The sequence below is a fragment of the Micropterus salmoides genome, unplaced genomic scaffold (assembly GCF_014851395.1).
Source record: "Micropterus salmoides isolate LMB-PRFRI ecotype aquatic unplaced genomic scaffold, ASM1485139v1 Ms_hic_scaffold_2339, whole genome shotgun sequence".
In the NCBI taxonomy this organism is placed as follows: Eukaryota; Metazoa; Chordata; class Actinopteri; order Centrarchiformes; family Centrarchidae; genus Micropterus; species Micropterus salmoides.
Window position 1 is genome coordinate 26,560 of NW_024041528.1, and position 14,810 is coordinate 41,369.

Consider the following 14,810-nt stretch of genomic DNA (forward strand, 5'->3'; position numbering starts at 1 on the left):
GTTAATCAAGGAGGCTATGGCTGTTACTGCTGACACAAAGATGACATCAAAACAGCACTCAGCAGCGTCCCGCTTGGCCCCGCAACAGTGACAAGAAGGGCCGAATCACTGTCGGAGGATGTGGATCGGTCACTTTGTGAATATTTCTCGCTGCAGTTTGATGAATCCCTGGCTGTAATGGACACAGCTCAGCTTGTTGGATTTGTCAGAATGGTTTTCCAGGATTCTACAACGAAGGAGGACTTTCTCACTCTTCTGCACTTGAAGGACAGAACAAGGGGTCAAAAAAAATACGTAGATGAAAATTGTATTCCCATTCAGAAACTGGTGGCAATCCCTACTGATGGGGCTCCGGCAATGCGCTCTGGTTTTATAGCACTGTGCCGCAGTGATCCTGCTTTTCCAGACTTTGTGAATTATCACTGCGTAATTCATCAGCAGGCCTTGGTTGGGAAAGTCGTGGACTTCTCTCACGTCATGACCCTGCTGGTCAAACTGATTAACTCGATTCGAGCAGAAGCTCTCCAACAGCGTTTATTCAAGGCGTTACTGGATGAGCTTGATGCCGCTTACGGAGACCTGATTCTCTACGCTGATGTCTGGTGGCAAAGTGCTACAGAGATTTGTTGACTTGCTGCCAGAGATAAAGACTTTTCTGTCTACAAGGAACGAGGAGCACAAAGAATTGTCAGATGATGCGTGGCTACTTGACCTGCGATTTCTGACGGACTTAACGGCAAAACTGAATGCACTCAACACTGAGATCCAGGGAAAAAAACGACCCCTGTCCCACATGATAAGCGCAGTGAATGCGTTCAAGGCCAAGCTCGGTTTTTGGACCAGCAGGAGACAAACACATTTTCCAAACCTGGAAAAAATGTCACAAACCATCAAATACAAGGATGCGTTCCACCCAGAGCAGTAAATGAAAATAATAAAACCAAAGTATAGGAGCCGCCTTACTGACAGACACCTCACAGACTGCCTCAGACTGGCTGGCTGCAGCTATGAGCCAAAATACAAAGAACTCACAGACAGTTTTCAATCACAGGCATCACACTGACTTGAGTGAACATTACTGCAAACGTTTTGCCTGTTGGTATTGTGATAGTGATGCTGCATAAAATGGACTAGACCTGCATTTAGTTTCATTTACTCGGGAAGTTATTGCCATTAATCTGCTTTCTTGAATGATACAAAGTAAATTTAAGTACCAAAAATGTTGGTGACCACTGGAATAAAGAATTACATTAAATTAAGAGTGCTGGATTAAATCATATTCATGGAAAGTTGACTGGAAGGTTTAAACGTCAGAAGCTCGACTGTTGCTCAGCGGCCAAAAGTCCTCTTTTTAGATGAAAGTAAATTCTGCATTTCATTTGGAAATCCAGGTCCCAGAGTCTGGAGGACGAGTGGAGAGGCACAGAATCCAGTGTGAAGTTTCCACAGTCAGTGATCATTTGGGTGCCATGTGATCTGCTGGTGTTGGTCCGCTGTGTTTTATCAAGTCCAGAGTCAATGCAGCGTCTACCAGGAGACTTTAGAGCACTTCATGCTTCCATCTGCTGACGAGCTTTATGGAGATGCTGATTTCCTTTGAAGCAGGAAAAGCACAAAAACACGCATGATTCGATTAAGTCCTATAGGCAGGACTTGATGATTCTGATTCAATTCCTTAGTCGGGGTAAAGTAACTAGTAACTTATTACAATTTCTGAGTAACTTGCCCAACACTGGTAGCTGAGTATCGGTAAAACGACTGAAATGATCGTTAAGAAGCAAACAGCGGTAGATCTTTGTTAAAGTAGCTGCTCCTGGTTTGTATCAAGGCTAGTATAAACAAACCGTTCCACGTTTGCTTCTTTCCGTTACATCCTTTCTTGCAGGTTAAAATCCACACTTTGACATACAGAAACCTTTATAACCATGTAAACACAGAGATCCTTCCTTCTTGCTCCACATCTCATTAGAAATAAATGGTGGGACCCGAGTGATGCAGACAGAAAACCAAGACGCTTTCTATGAGCTGAGTGACAAACCCCTTCTCCTTCATAAATACGACCACCACTTTATTCATGCGTGAGGCACACGAGATGTTTCTGTTCCCCACCTGTTCTCCTACTGCAAGCAGGACCTGATCCACCGTGGTGCTGGGCTGCAGCACCACCCTCACCCCATGCTTTAGAGACAGGGGCGGCATCTCTGAGGACGCCATCCCCTCCAACAAACACAGCTTACTGTCGACCAAAAACACCCAAACACACACAGTAAACACAGCAGGAGGAAAAAAGGAAGTCTCACTCACAAACTCTCAGCCACACTCACCAACACCAGACTCCCAGCATGCACAGAGAGAGAGAGAGGTACAAAAAACAAACGAGATGCAGTGGTTGTCTAAAGTTTACAGTATTCTCGTCATCAGGAAAAACAAGGATTATAAGGACAAGGCCGACCTGCTGGAAGGAAAATGGTAACAGGGACAAGGCCTGAAGAAAACCTCCTGTGTTTCTGATGTTTATCTGGTCATTAAAGGGTCAAACCTGCAGAGCTCTGCTGCTGTTGTTAACCACATTCTCACAGAAACACTTCCTCTTCAGATCTCTGAACAAAAATATCTGCAAAGATAAAATGAGGAACCAGCAGATCTCAGAGCAGTAAAATATCATCTTATCTGTGTTCTTCAGCAGCTGCTACAGTATCACCATATTGCACCATGGACATCAGGAGTCAGATTCTGGTGGGAGAGGAGTTTGACTCTTCACCTGTCTGTTCATGTGTGCTGTCAAACATCACCATGGATCCTGTCTGTTTTCTAATAAACACTATCTGAAGAAAACAAGTTGCATCATTGCAAACATTTATCTTAAGTAACAATCTTCACAGCTTCAACTTCTTCTTCTTCTTTTCGCTTGGTGAAACACGTCATTGTCACAAATAGACGGGAATGACCAAAGTGTGAACTCTGATGGCTGCATCTCATGTTGCTGATCAAGAATTTGGGGTCTCTGTCAGTCACTGTGGATGAGAGAAAACTACATGTCAAAATGTAAAAGTGAAAACTGTAACAGAGTTTTTGGCTGTTTGGACATCGACAAGAAATTCAGAGAGACTGAAATCTAAAACAGACTAAAAGTCACTATGAGGAAGTGACATCATCCTAACCACAGGAAGTAGCTGCAGCGTCTCTCTACTAAAGCACTAGTTTAGAAACTCAGACAGTTCTGAGCACGAGAACAAGAGACAGAAGAAGGAGAGACTCAGAGAATCATGATGGTTGAGTTCAAATGGATTTCTTTATTTCTTCCAGCGGTGCTTCAGTTTACAGGTAAGAATACATATATCACATATATAAATGGAAGGCACATTGTAAAAAATAACTTGATCAATGTTATTAAAGATTCTTTATTAGCTACATTTGATTTAACTAAGAAAACCAAATCTGTTGTTTCTAATGTGGTGAGTTTAGTGAACTCTTGGAAACTAAGGATAAAGAAATAATCGTCACTAACTATGAACATAACAGACATTTTCTCATTTCACTTTATTTTTCATCATTTTCTCAACAGCAGCAGCTGGAAAACTTCCCCCCTCCTTCACTGTCAGAGTTGGAGATGAAGTCACTTTGCCTTGTGAAAATGTGAAAGACGGTCAGCAAGAATGTGAAAATACTACATGGCTCTTTGTTGGTTCAGGAAACACAGCAGCAGTAAAACTGGTAAAACTTGGGCAGATTGGTGAAAACACCAAAGCTAAATCAGACAGACTGAGTGTTACAGAGAACTGTTCTCTGGTTATAAAGAAGGTCACAGATCAGGAAGTTGGTCGTTATCACTGCAGACAGTTCATATCAAAACAACAACAAGTTCCAGACTCTCGGGTTCTTCTGTCTCTTATTATCAGTGAGTATTTCCATCATAATGTTTTCAGCTCAAACTGTCTTGTTAGAACAATATACTGAAACATTACAATAATTATGATCACAGTGATGAAGTTAACTTTACTCTTGTTGTCTTTCTCTCACAATATCTCCATCTTCACCAGTGACTGAACGTAAGGACGCTGATAAGGTGACGTTAAACTGCTCTGTGTCAAAATATGAACAGTCCTGTATACACACAGTGAAGTGGCTGTATGAGGGTAAAGATGTGGACAAAGATAAAAAGACATGAAGACATCACAGTCTGTCTGCTACACCACTGTGTCTTTCCTGGATTCTCATTTTAGTTACAAATCAAAGTCTAACTTGAAGTGTGAAGTGACAGATGGTTACTCTAGAGAAGTGCAGCTGTTCACCTTCAGCCCTCAGTCCTCAGGTGAGAAAACAGGTGAGAATATGCTGAGCTGTTCAAGATGACTAAAACCACCAAAACATTTGTTTATTTGATGACTTTTTAAGATGACATCATTCTTTCTCATTTAGTGACAGCAGATGGTAAACATGAGGGATTTTCTAACTCAACAGTTTCTTGGGTTGTGATATTTCATTCATGCAGGTGACGCACAAACAACAACAACAACTGAAAACACAAAATCAGTTACAGCCACAACAACAACTAATGATACTTCAACAAAACTACAAGGTAGTAACTCATCTTTCTCTGGAGTCTCTCTGTCTTCCTGTCAGCCTCTTTCTCTCCCCATAATAAACATATTAATCTAACATTTTATTTTAGTCTTTTATTTAGTTCTTGTTGATTTTTTCTGTTCTACAGCTCGTACAGATTGTTCTGCTCTGGACTACATAATGTTGGTTATGCGTGTGGCTGAACTCCTCCTAATTACTGTGATTACTGTTCTTCTCATCAGAGCTCGAGGTGAGAACATTCACACCAACATTTGTTCACACTGATTAACATAACCTGTAAGTTTAGAGCTGAAATATTTCTCTGTGATTTATTTACCAGGTAACCAGAGACTACCTGACAACAACACAGTGACCTACAGCAGCGTGAAAGCTTCCTCTTCTTCTGCTGGAGCCTCAGCTGATCCCAGCGACCTCTACGCCACCGTCAACTAACCAAACAAATAAGAGACCACAGTGTAGTTACAGCTCATATCATTACAGGTAATTTACACTGAGAACTGATAAATGTTTTATTATTTGAATTATTTTATGATAATATATGGGACATTTAGCTTGATGAACTTGCTGTCAGGCACTTTAATGTGCTAGTGCTGTGTTGTAGTTAAACATGTATTAGTTTTTACTCTTATTTCTGTATCAGCTGTTATTGTTTGATATGCAGTCATTTTAACTCCTATATTTCTGTAGAGGTTTAACACCTCCAGAGCTCTTTGCACCTTCTTCTTCTTCCTTTCATGTGGTGAAACGGGTCATTGTCACAAATACAAAGTGTGAACTTGAGGCTCAGTGTGAATCTAAATATAGTTTATTCTAACTGTCATGTTTCAGAGGAAACTGGCAGTGGTGAAGCCGTTCCCACGTGTCAGAGACAGGAAATATAAAGACCAAGTTCAGTTTTACTTGATCCAGGCAGGCAGAGTCAGAACAGCAGGTAATAATGCTGCATTTGACACATGAAGTTGGATTTTCCCAGTTTCCAGTTGTAAATTCCAACTTGAACGCCCCCTTAAGGAGACAGAGTGTTACACACTTCTCTGCACTTCCATTTCAGCTTTTACCAAAACTCCATAGTGACGGTTTCTGCACCCCCCACACACAATTAAATCAAAGATAAACTGAAGAGGAGCTGCGCAAAAAAAATTTAAAGATCAGATTATTTTATTCATTTGTTTATTGATTTATTATTGTTTTCTTTAGATCACTTAGGTCTTCTGACCAGAGCTCTCTGGTTGTTCTACGTGCTCGATTGAAAACAGTAGAAGTATTGGCTCCAACACTGTGGAACGCTCTTTTTTTAGACTTACGTTCCTCAGTCTCTTCGCGCCTTTAAAAAGCAGCAGCAGACTCTTTTCTTCAAACTGGCCTTTGTCTCGCCTCGTGCTGTTTAGTGTTTGTAAGTCACTTTTACTGTAATAAACCAGACCACCATCTTTCTCTGACCTTAACCAGCTGCTGCCAGAGTCTTAGTCAAGTTTAATAATACTGAAAGCAGATGTTGTATTTTGCAAGATTGAAGAACAAATCAGGGAACATTTTACTGTTACGTTCAATATCAAAATTTTTGTGACTTTACTTTTTTACAGTGTGTTACCAGAAACTAAATCCAGTCTGTGTTGTTTCCTTCAACATGTGTTTACTGTGGCACATTAGTTGTAAACAAACTTAATTTCTAGGAGACAAGTTAGAGCAGTGAGAATGGACATTTTGTGAGTATAAACCCTTGAAATGAATAATATCTGCATCTTCATACGTTCAAACAGGAATCTTTCAAGAAGGTGAGAAGAGAAGATGTAAATGTCACAAAGACACAACTAGTTATTTAAGCAGAGTGTTTTTATCTGCTTTAAAACACGTCTGGTTGTTAGACCGGTTCAGAAGCAGCTCTGCATGACGACTGTTGGAGCCTTTAGATCTTTTTCACAGCAGACGTGTTTAATTGTCAGGACTCTGAAACTGAAGTAGCTAAATGGAATCCAGCCATCATTAATTGTTCAATTTAAATCTGTTTTCCTGATGTGCTGTGTCAAAATGTCTTCTATGAAAAAACCTGTTATGTGTGTGTTTTGGTCAGGTTAGTATTGAATCTGGATATTTTCCCCTTCAGGCCAGTAGGGGCTGATTAATGTTATTGTGCAGGTCCTGACTGGGACATAATATAATGCTCCTGAACACTGAGTTGTTTTAGATCGAGGGAAGTTTCATCAACTGCAACAAGTCAAACTTTAAGTTCTCTGCATCTCACACTGTGAAATCATCTGTGTTAGTGTTTGTTTACTGAAGCCATTACTACAGTGAGCAGCTGTTTGAGAACATTACTGAGCTTTTGGGTTGGGGGTATGTTGATGACTCTCACCATGTTGTCCGACGACTCCACAGTTTGGGACAGAGAGCCAAAGGCAAGTTTACAGGCCAGCACATGTCACTCTGAGCTCTCCTGGCAGTGTGGAGAATATGAGTCTGTTAAGTTTAGGCATTGAGCTGTGATGGTTATGTTTAGTAGAAACCCACCGGTAAGGAGACAGATCCCATGAGTGCTCCTGAGAAGAACATTGAATCGAGCAGGCAGCACTGATCGGGTATTTACAAGGTTCCTAACTGAGTGAAATGACCTGGAAGTGTTTAAGTGGCAGCCACGATAAGAGCGGGCTGAATTCTCTAAATGCATTTAAAGCAACTCACTATTGTAGTTTCACTACGACAAACGCACATAAATGTGCAGGAGCATCTAAAAAATTAGAATATCTTGGAAAAGTTTATTTGAACTGAACCAGACTGAGAGATTAAAGGATCAGGAAACATTTGCAGGTGTTCTGAGTTAATTAGCTGATTAGAGCTCTTCTCAGGTCGACTTTTCTCTATTCTGAAGTCTTTATTCTAACTTTTTGAATTGAATAACAGAAAAAAATTAACTTTTCCGTGACATTCAAATGTTTTGATGCACCTGTAGAAACAACAGAGCATCTATTTAACAAATGTATAAAAATATCAAAAGCACCCATCCCAGGAAACTCTATATTTATGTTTGAGTATAATTCACTCAACTTTCTCTACTTGTATATTTTGTTATTATATTGTGTCAGCATTTTAATCCTTTTTGTTTTTTCAGCAGTATCTATGTTGTTGTTACTTCCTATGAGCAGCCTAACTGATGGTTAAATGTACCAAATGAAACATCCTTTCTTAGGAGGTGTGATTCTGTGTTGGACAGGAAACCTTTTGAAGTGAGCAGCATTGAGTTTGTCACTGTACTCATCTTCCGCGTGTTATAAATAAAGTTGGTTAAAAAGAAGCTGGTGTAAGTGCAGCCTGGTTCTCTGAGCACCGCGGTTGTCTTTTATGAATTCTCCTTCACATCTTTCCTTGACCTCATGACGTTTTCCATCAAAGTCAAGGAAAAGTGTTTAGGAAAGGACAGAGGATGGATTTTTTTACCATTACAATGTTTGTATTTATTAATGTTTCATGGTTTTATGTTATGTTGTGAGGACAAACATGACCACAGTTTCCAGGTTCAGTTCGTCCACAGACACATTTTAAATCTCCAAACATGCTGAACAAAGAACAGCCTGAAGATTATTGAAATAATTATTGATTACATGTAACAGAAATCAAAAGTTTGTGTCTATAACCATTGACATTGCATCCGTATTATAAAGTGAAGATCACTGGAACTAACTAGTAATGACTCAAGTGTACGACATGATCTAGTCATGATTTGTGCAACCAAACACTAAAGTCACTTTAGTATACTTTTAGAAAATGTCTTTAGTAACACTTGAGTCATTACTAGTTAGTTCCAGTGATCTTCACTTTATAATACGGATCCAAATAATTAGTAATTCCCACAGAAGTATGTAGTAATACTTTCATCTGTGAGCTATTACTTACTAATTCGTTAATAAGAGTTTATTTTAGTTAATAGTAGTTACTAGATTGTTAATAAACTTTTTCTCTGGGATAAAGTAGTTCTCTGGGAAGTATTAAAAAAAATAGTAGTTATTGATTAGTTAATAGTGAAGTACCACTTTCACCTGTGCGCTATTACTTACTAGTTAGTTAATCAGAGTGTCTTGTTAGTTAATAATAGTTAATAGATTGTTAATATTGTGTTACTCATTGGTTCTGTGTAGTTATTCATTAACGAAGGAACCGTATTCTAAAGTGTTACCCAACAGATTTAAGCACTAGATCTCTTATTTAATAGCGCAAACTAAATGAATGCTCTGCTAGTTAACTGGAGATGTTTATTTATTTGTATTAGGTACATCCGTGCCTCAATGTTTCAAAAAGTGGTGGGTCAGCAGCAGGTAATAATTATGATAATAAGGCTTGATACCGGGAGCTTGAGAAGCCGCTGCACTGTTGTGTGCCGCCATTATTATTTAGTGTCTGCGTTTTTCCAAACAATTTTAAATATTTTTGGACCTTGATGTTATAACTATGGTATGGTATGGGGCCACCCTGTAACCTTTAATAATTAAAGGTTAAAAATAAACATATTGCATTTGGTACATTATTGTTATATTGATAATACTAATTATATTTCATTTATGTTTGATATTATTAAACAGTAATTAGGCATTTTATCACTGATCATTGTAATGCAGTCTTTGGTCACCTTGTTATTGAGGAACTCCCCAAAATCTCAACAAATTGTGCCAATCCTTACATGTTACACCAGGTTGATCCATCATCACAAGTGGAGAAGTCTGTGACAGAGGAGACAGAAGAGCAGGAGAGAGAATAAAAGAACAGGAGAGAGAAATAAAAGAACAGGAGAGAGAAATGGAGCAAGAGAAAGAGATTGAGCAAGAGAGAGAGTTGGAAGACCAGGAGAGTGAGAGCCAGGGCATAGATTACTTTGCTCGCCCTGAACCCGCCATATTACAGGCATTCTTAGATTACCACCCACAGTAGAACACCAGCAATGCAGTAGTGAGGGTGTTCAGCCGTAAAGATGGCACCAGCAGGAAGTGGCTTACTTATTGCAAAGAACGCCATTATTGTTCTGCTTTGTGTGTCTGGCATTTACAAGGCGGACTGACACCAGCATTTATAACAGGCATGAATGACTGGCGACATGTACATCTGCGCGCAGAGGAGCATGAAAAGAACACTACACACCAGACCTGTGCTGAAGCTTTTTTCTTAAGGTGCTCAAAAGGCAACATCAGCAACTTGTTTGCTGGCAGTCAGTTGTCAGCTCACAGAGCACAAGTGAAAAAGAGACGGCAAGTTTTGGAGCGTATAGTGGACGTGGTCAAAGTACTATAGGGAAGAGGGGACTCAGCTATAGGCATGTGGAGAATGAGGCTGCATACACTTTGGGTGATAACACTATCGATCATGGTAACTTTCTGGAACAGATTGTGTTATTAGGCAAGTATGATATGTGCCTTAGAGAACATTTGAATGACTGCATTGAGAAAAGCAAGAAGTTGCATCAGTCCAGTGGATCAAGAGGTAGAGGGTCTCTCGTCACCCTACTCTCCAAAACAACTGTCAACTCAGTGATTGATGCAATTGGCCATTTCATTCAAGAGAGCATCACCAGTGATGTCCAGAGAGCTGGGATGTTCAGCTGGACACAACCCAAGACATCACAGGTTATGATCAGTGTTCAGTAATTATCAGGTATGTTACTGAGGCTGTGCAGGAGAGGCTTGTCTCCATAGTGAGGTGAGAAGCATCCACGGGGCAGTACTTTGTAAACTTGCTTTCTGGAGTTTTAGAGCATCTGAATCTGGACAAGGCCATGTGCATTGCGAATGCAACAGATGGTGCTTCAAATATGCAGGGCCAGTACAAAGGCTTTTCAGCACTTATGACTGCCCAGTCTCCAACTCATGTGCATGTGTGGTGCTATGCACACATACTTAATCTTGTGCTTGCTGACACAACACAAAGTGTCATTGAAAGTGGATCACTCTTTAATTTACTTAATGACATAGCTGTGTTCATCAAGGACTCCTATCACAGGGTTAATCTGTGGGAGAAACAAACCCAAGAAGAGACAAGACACAGACGCCTCAGTCCAATAGGTGAGACACGGTGGTGGGCCAAGCATGATGTCCTCCAAAAAATCTTTGGACATTTTGGAAAACCAGATGATGGCCTCTTCATTGATGTAGTGCTCACGCTGGAAGCCATTGAAAAGAGGGAAAAAGAAAAGCCAGCTGTTCGTGCCAAAGCACAAGGCTTTAAAGAGTGTCTCTTGAAGCATAAAACTGTCTTAACAGCACAGATATTCTTAGTGTTTGAGCAAACAACTCCTCTGTCGAAGTACCTCCAGTCAACGGCGATGGACATTCTCTCTGCCCATCATATGGTGACTGCCACACAAGATAGCTCAAAAGTAGCTGCAGACACATTTGTGAACAGACAAATCAGAAACTCGAGGAGAGGGAGGACAACCAGACATGGAAGTGGAGGCTGCACTACCTGTAAAGAGAGCCAAGAAGAGAAAACGCATGGCCAGAGAGATGACTGAAGATGAGTTGCAAATCAATGCTGAGAAAACAACACCACCATCCTGGACACAGTTATTGAAGCAATCCACAGACGATTTGTCACAAATGGCCCTCTTGTTGCGGATTTGGCATGGTTGGACCCCAGGAAGTTTAGCCAGGTCAGAACAGTTTCTCTTCCTAGTAATGCACTTCAAAACCTCAGCACATGTCTCCTCAAATTTGACAGCAGGGCTACAGTAAATAACCTTCAGTCAGAACTGAAAAGTTTTGCAGGACAGCGGGAAAGGCTTAAGACATCACATGTAGATGACTACAGGACCAGAACAGCAAAGGACAGATCTGAAGAATGGGACGAAGAAAGTGTAATTGTGACCAAAAGCTGTGATTCTTGCAAAAATTGCCCACTGTGCTGCTATCAAATTCTCAGGCGGTTCAACATGCTGTCTGATGCCTACTGTCTCCTTGGGCTGGCATACAAGTACCTGCTGACCCTCTCTCTCACTCAGGTTGCCTGTGAAAGAACATTCTCTACACTCAAGTTCATTAAAAGCAGACTCCGAAGCAGCCTGTCTGGAAACAGGCTTGAGATGTTTATGCTGATGGCCACTGAAAAGGACATTCTCATGTCATTGGACTCCGACATGGTCATTGACAGGGTAGCTGAGAAGAGTGACCTGCTAAAGCTGCTGTTGTAACCTGGTGGGGTGAAATAAAATTATGAAAACATTCCTAATTATGTTTCAGTTAAGATTAAAAACTTTATTGTTATTGCCTAAAAGTACAGTCAAATGAATAGGTTTTGTGTCTATCTTCACTTCAAACAAGTCACGTGCTCAGAAAATGCTTAGAATGTGTCCATCTTAATAGGTTTTAATGCATAAGACAGTAGATAGAATAAATATTAGAATATAAATATGAGAGTTTTCTTACAGCCTTAATCTGTCATTGTTTCGTTTCAGTCAGTCAATTTTGGAAGCCTGAAGTGGGTTCATTTTAAGTAAGTACTATATAGAATATGATTCAACCATTTCTCTAGAGTAAACATACCAGTAGTGTCATCGTCTAAAAAAATCCATTAAGTGCAAGTCTTTCTCACCCTTCGCTGTCTGTCCTTTTCTTCTTAAAGGTTTCCATATGTTAAGATATGTTCAGTGTTGCTGCTGTGGAAGTGTTGTGGTTGACTTTTTATTGATGCAGTGAGTAAATAGTCTTTGGTGCAATTCAATCACAATCTGTCCTTAACAGATTTTAATATTTATCTAATCGTTGTTCCTCTCTGTCCTGTTTTTTCAGGGTCTAATCATTCTTTAAGAGGTTCTCTAGACCATGCGACTTTTTAAGTTCCTACGTAAGTACTACTGTATATGATTCAGCTATTTTTGTGGAATAAAGATACAAGTAGTGTGATCATATGAGCAAGTCCAACAAATGCCATTGTAGCCCAGGCTTAATAATGAGAAACACTATTTAGCTGTCTGACCAAGTCACTAAGGGTTACCTTTTATTTTCTCAGCATCTTTGATGGGCTTGTAAGTTAGCAAATGGGGGACGTTATGATGCAGTGAGCTGACCAATCAGCTGCCAGCTATGTTCCGTTACAATTACGCCTCTCGGTCTCTGCACCTTCTTTTGGCGCCTGTACCTGAGCGTTCTCCCCTCGGTAAGACGAGAAACGACATGGAGTGAATTAAACAAATTCTGTGATCATTATCGCTTATACTGACTATACCCTGTTGTAATATAGAGAGTAAATGAGAGCTGTGCCTGAATCCACTGTTGTCACGGAGCTAAAGGCGGTGAATTCCGCTAAAACGGTGAGTTGTTTACCTTGCGCTAGGCCTTTGAGTTCGCTAGCGTCCATGTTAACAGGACAGGCTTTTGAGGCCCATTTGTATTTAATCAGCCTGCTGAGTTTACTGGGAGTTCGCTAGCATTTATGCTAATCGGTGAAGCTATGCAAAGGTGCTAATTGTGTAAAGCTAATGTGAGACTGCTGTATTCGTATGCTAATAGGGTAATTAACCACAATAAGCTAGCGGAATACTCTTTAATGCCTGTGAAAATTACAAATTATTTTGTTTGTGGATTATAAAAGGAATTGTTACCTTTCCATGTTGTTGCTAAATGGTTACTTTGAAAAAATAATGATGTTAAAAACTGTTGTTACTGGAAGTTAAAGAGGTAAATTTTTAGTGCATTCTTTCCACTGTTACCGGTGCAGAGGGGGATAAATTAGCACGCTAACACCTTAATGCCTCTAATTTGAAGTAAATGATTTGATCAATGTTTATATGCAATGCCTGCAGTTTATTTATGACACTGTTAATGTTACTTAGGGTTCATAAAACTTAGTGTTATGTCAAGGATGTAATTTTTGATGTACATGTACTTTTGATAATTGAGAAAGTCATACTTTTTATATATAAGAAAACAAGAAGCTGTTGTACAATGAGAGAGCGATTTTGATATTGCATTATATTATTTATTTTATAGTAGCCTGTAGCAGTCCATGTATTCGCTGAATGGTAATTGAGAGAAATGATTTGGCCTTGTTTATAGGTCAGGTTTTGGTAAAGAGTTGGAAGCCTTGTGCAGCTGAGATCCATTCCACGGAGTGATGCCAATCTACACGTTCCAGACGTTTTTACAGAGCTTTGTGGATTCCCAGTCTAGGTGGCTGGGTGGCGAGCCAACCGTGTTTGTGACTCTGACTTTAGACGGATTGCCAGGATCTTCCTCATCTTCATGGTGGTAGGACAAACACTAACACAAACTTAAAAGGGCCCCAACGGTGAGAAATGAACTCTTGTCAATAAAGGCAAGTGGAACTAAGGATGAACTGAGCTCAACAAAGTTAAAAGGAAAGTTTTTTTTGTGCGCACTTTATTATTTTAGTTTGTTATTTTTCATACCTGCTTTCTTATGTATGTACCATCCCTGTGTATTTAATACACTTAATGCAAACTGTCATTCGGGTGTGGTATTCTTTTTATTGACATTCAATTCTCAGGCTCTTAACAATTTAGTGACTTCTGATTCTGGTCCACATTGATGATAAGACTACTTTAGACTATTACACCTATGTACATTATTACTACCTCGTGATAAGGGTTCACCATTCTTTCTCACCCTTCTCTGTCCTTTTTACTTGTGTCCTGTTTTTCAGGGTCCCATCATAATTTCTTAAGAAGTAAGTACTGTATATGATGTCAGTATTTTCCAACATTTTCTAAATACTGTACCAGGTGTAAAATGCCATCAAAAAGTCAATTAAGTGTTATTCTTTTTCACCTTTCTTTCTTTGTCTCCTTTCACTTTTTAAAGGCTGCCATGTTAAAAAAAAATATTTTGTGCCGCCATGCTGTTTGTTGATGTGGTAAATAAATAGTTTATGAAAATACCACTAAATCTGTCATTTATTAATTTAATATTCATTAATGATCATGTCTCACCTCTAGTCTTCTCTGTCTTAATTTCAGGTTTCCACCATGTGTTGTAGATAGTTCAGGAGGAGGTTAACTTGACCAAGCAGTCTTTTGTTTTCCGCTAATTACTGTTTAGAATACCAGAATAGGGAGGATGATGTAGGTTTAAGTTTATTAGATTGATACATATATACCAACAAGACAGTGTACATCGCTGTCAGAACAGCGTTTGTTTTCATTCAAAGGCTTTATGGCTTTGCCAATAATACTTGGTGGGCCGGTCTCTAGTCAAAATGCCCGGGCCGATTTTTTTGTCCAGCCCTGTCTATAA

The 14,810-nt window shown here is 39.7% G+C and overlaps 1 protein-coding gene and 3 long non-coding RNA genes across 5 annotated transcripts; all 4 read left to right on the forward strand.

Annotated features, from left to right (window-relative positions):
• Positions 1-210: 210 nt before the first annotated feature.
• Positions 211-4,182, forward strand: LOC119918663. The gene is made up of 3 exons (XM_038739403.1): positions 211-610; positions 3,572-3,898; positions 4,041-4,182. The coding sequence occupies exons 1-3, from the start codon at positions 211-213 to the stop codon at positions 4,166-4,168; spliced, it is 855 nt and encodes a 284-aa protein (XP_038595331.1). The 3' UTR covers positions 4,169-4,182.
• Positions 4,183-4,397: 215 nt separating this feature from the next.
• On the forward strand, positions 4,398-4,971 carry LOC119918666. The gene is made up of 3 exons (XR_005447481.1): positions 4,398-4,579; positions 4,712-4,813; positions 4,912-4,971. It is a non-coding gene; the product is annotated as an uncharacterized LOC119918666 (long non-coding RNA).
• A 7,033-nt stretch (positions 4,972-12,004) lies between these two features.
• LOC119918664 lies at positions 12,005-14,024 on the forward strand. 2 transcript variants are annotated; one of them, XR_005447478.1, is made up of 4 exons: positions 12,005-12,051; positions 12,181-12,250; positions 12,348-12,402; positions 13,614-14,024. It is a non-coding gene; the product is annotated as an uncharacterized LOC119918664 (long non-coding RNA). The 2 variants fall into 2 exon arrangements; XR_005447479.1 differs by lacking the exons at positions 12,005-12,051; positions 12,181-12,250; positions 12,348-12,402 and adding an exon at positions 12,607-12,868.
• A 149-nt stretch (positions 14,025-14,173) lies between these two features.
• On the forward strand, positions 14,174-14,462 carry LOC119918665. Its single transcript, XR_005447480.1, has 2 exons — positions 14,174-14,244; positions 14,379-14,462. It is a non-coding gene; the product is annotated as an uncharacterized LOC119918665 (long non-coding RNA).
• The last annotated feature ends 348 nt before the right edge of the window (positions 14,463-14,810 follow it).

Coding starts and splice junctions, on each gene's coding strand:
- LOC119918663 (XM_038739403.1), top strand. CDS start 211: ATGGTTTTCCAGGATTCTACAACGAAGGAGGACTTTCTCACTCTTCTG. Junction 611..3,571: donor CGCTGATGTCTGGTGGCAAA/GTGCTACAGAGA, acceptor CAACAGCAGCAG/CTGGAAAACTTCCCCCCTCC. Junction 3,899..4,040: donor TCTTCTGTCTCTTATTATCA/GTGAGTATTTCC, acceptor CATCTTCACCAG/TGACTGAACGTAAGGACGCT.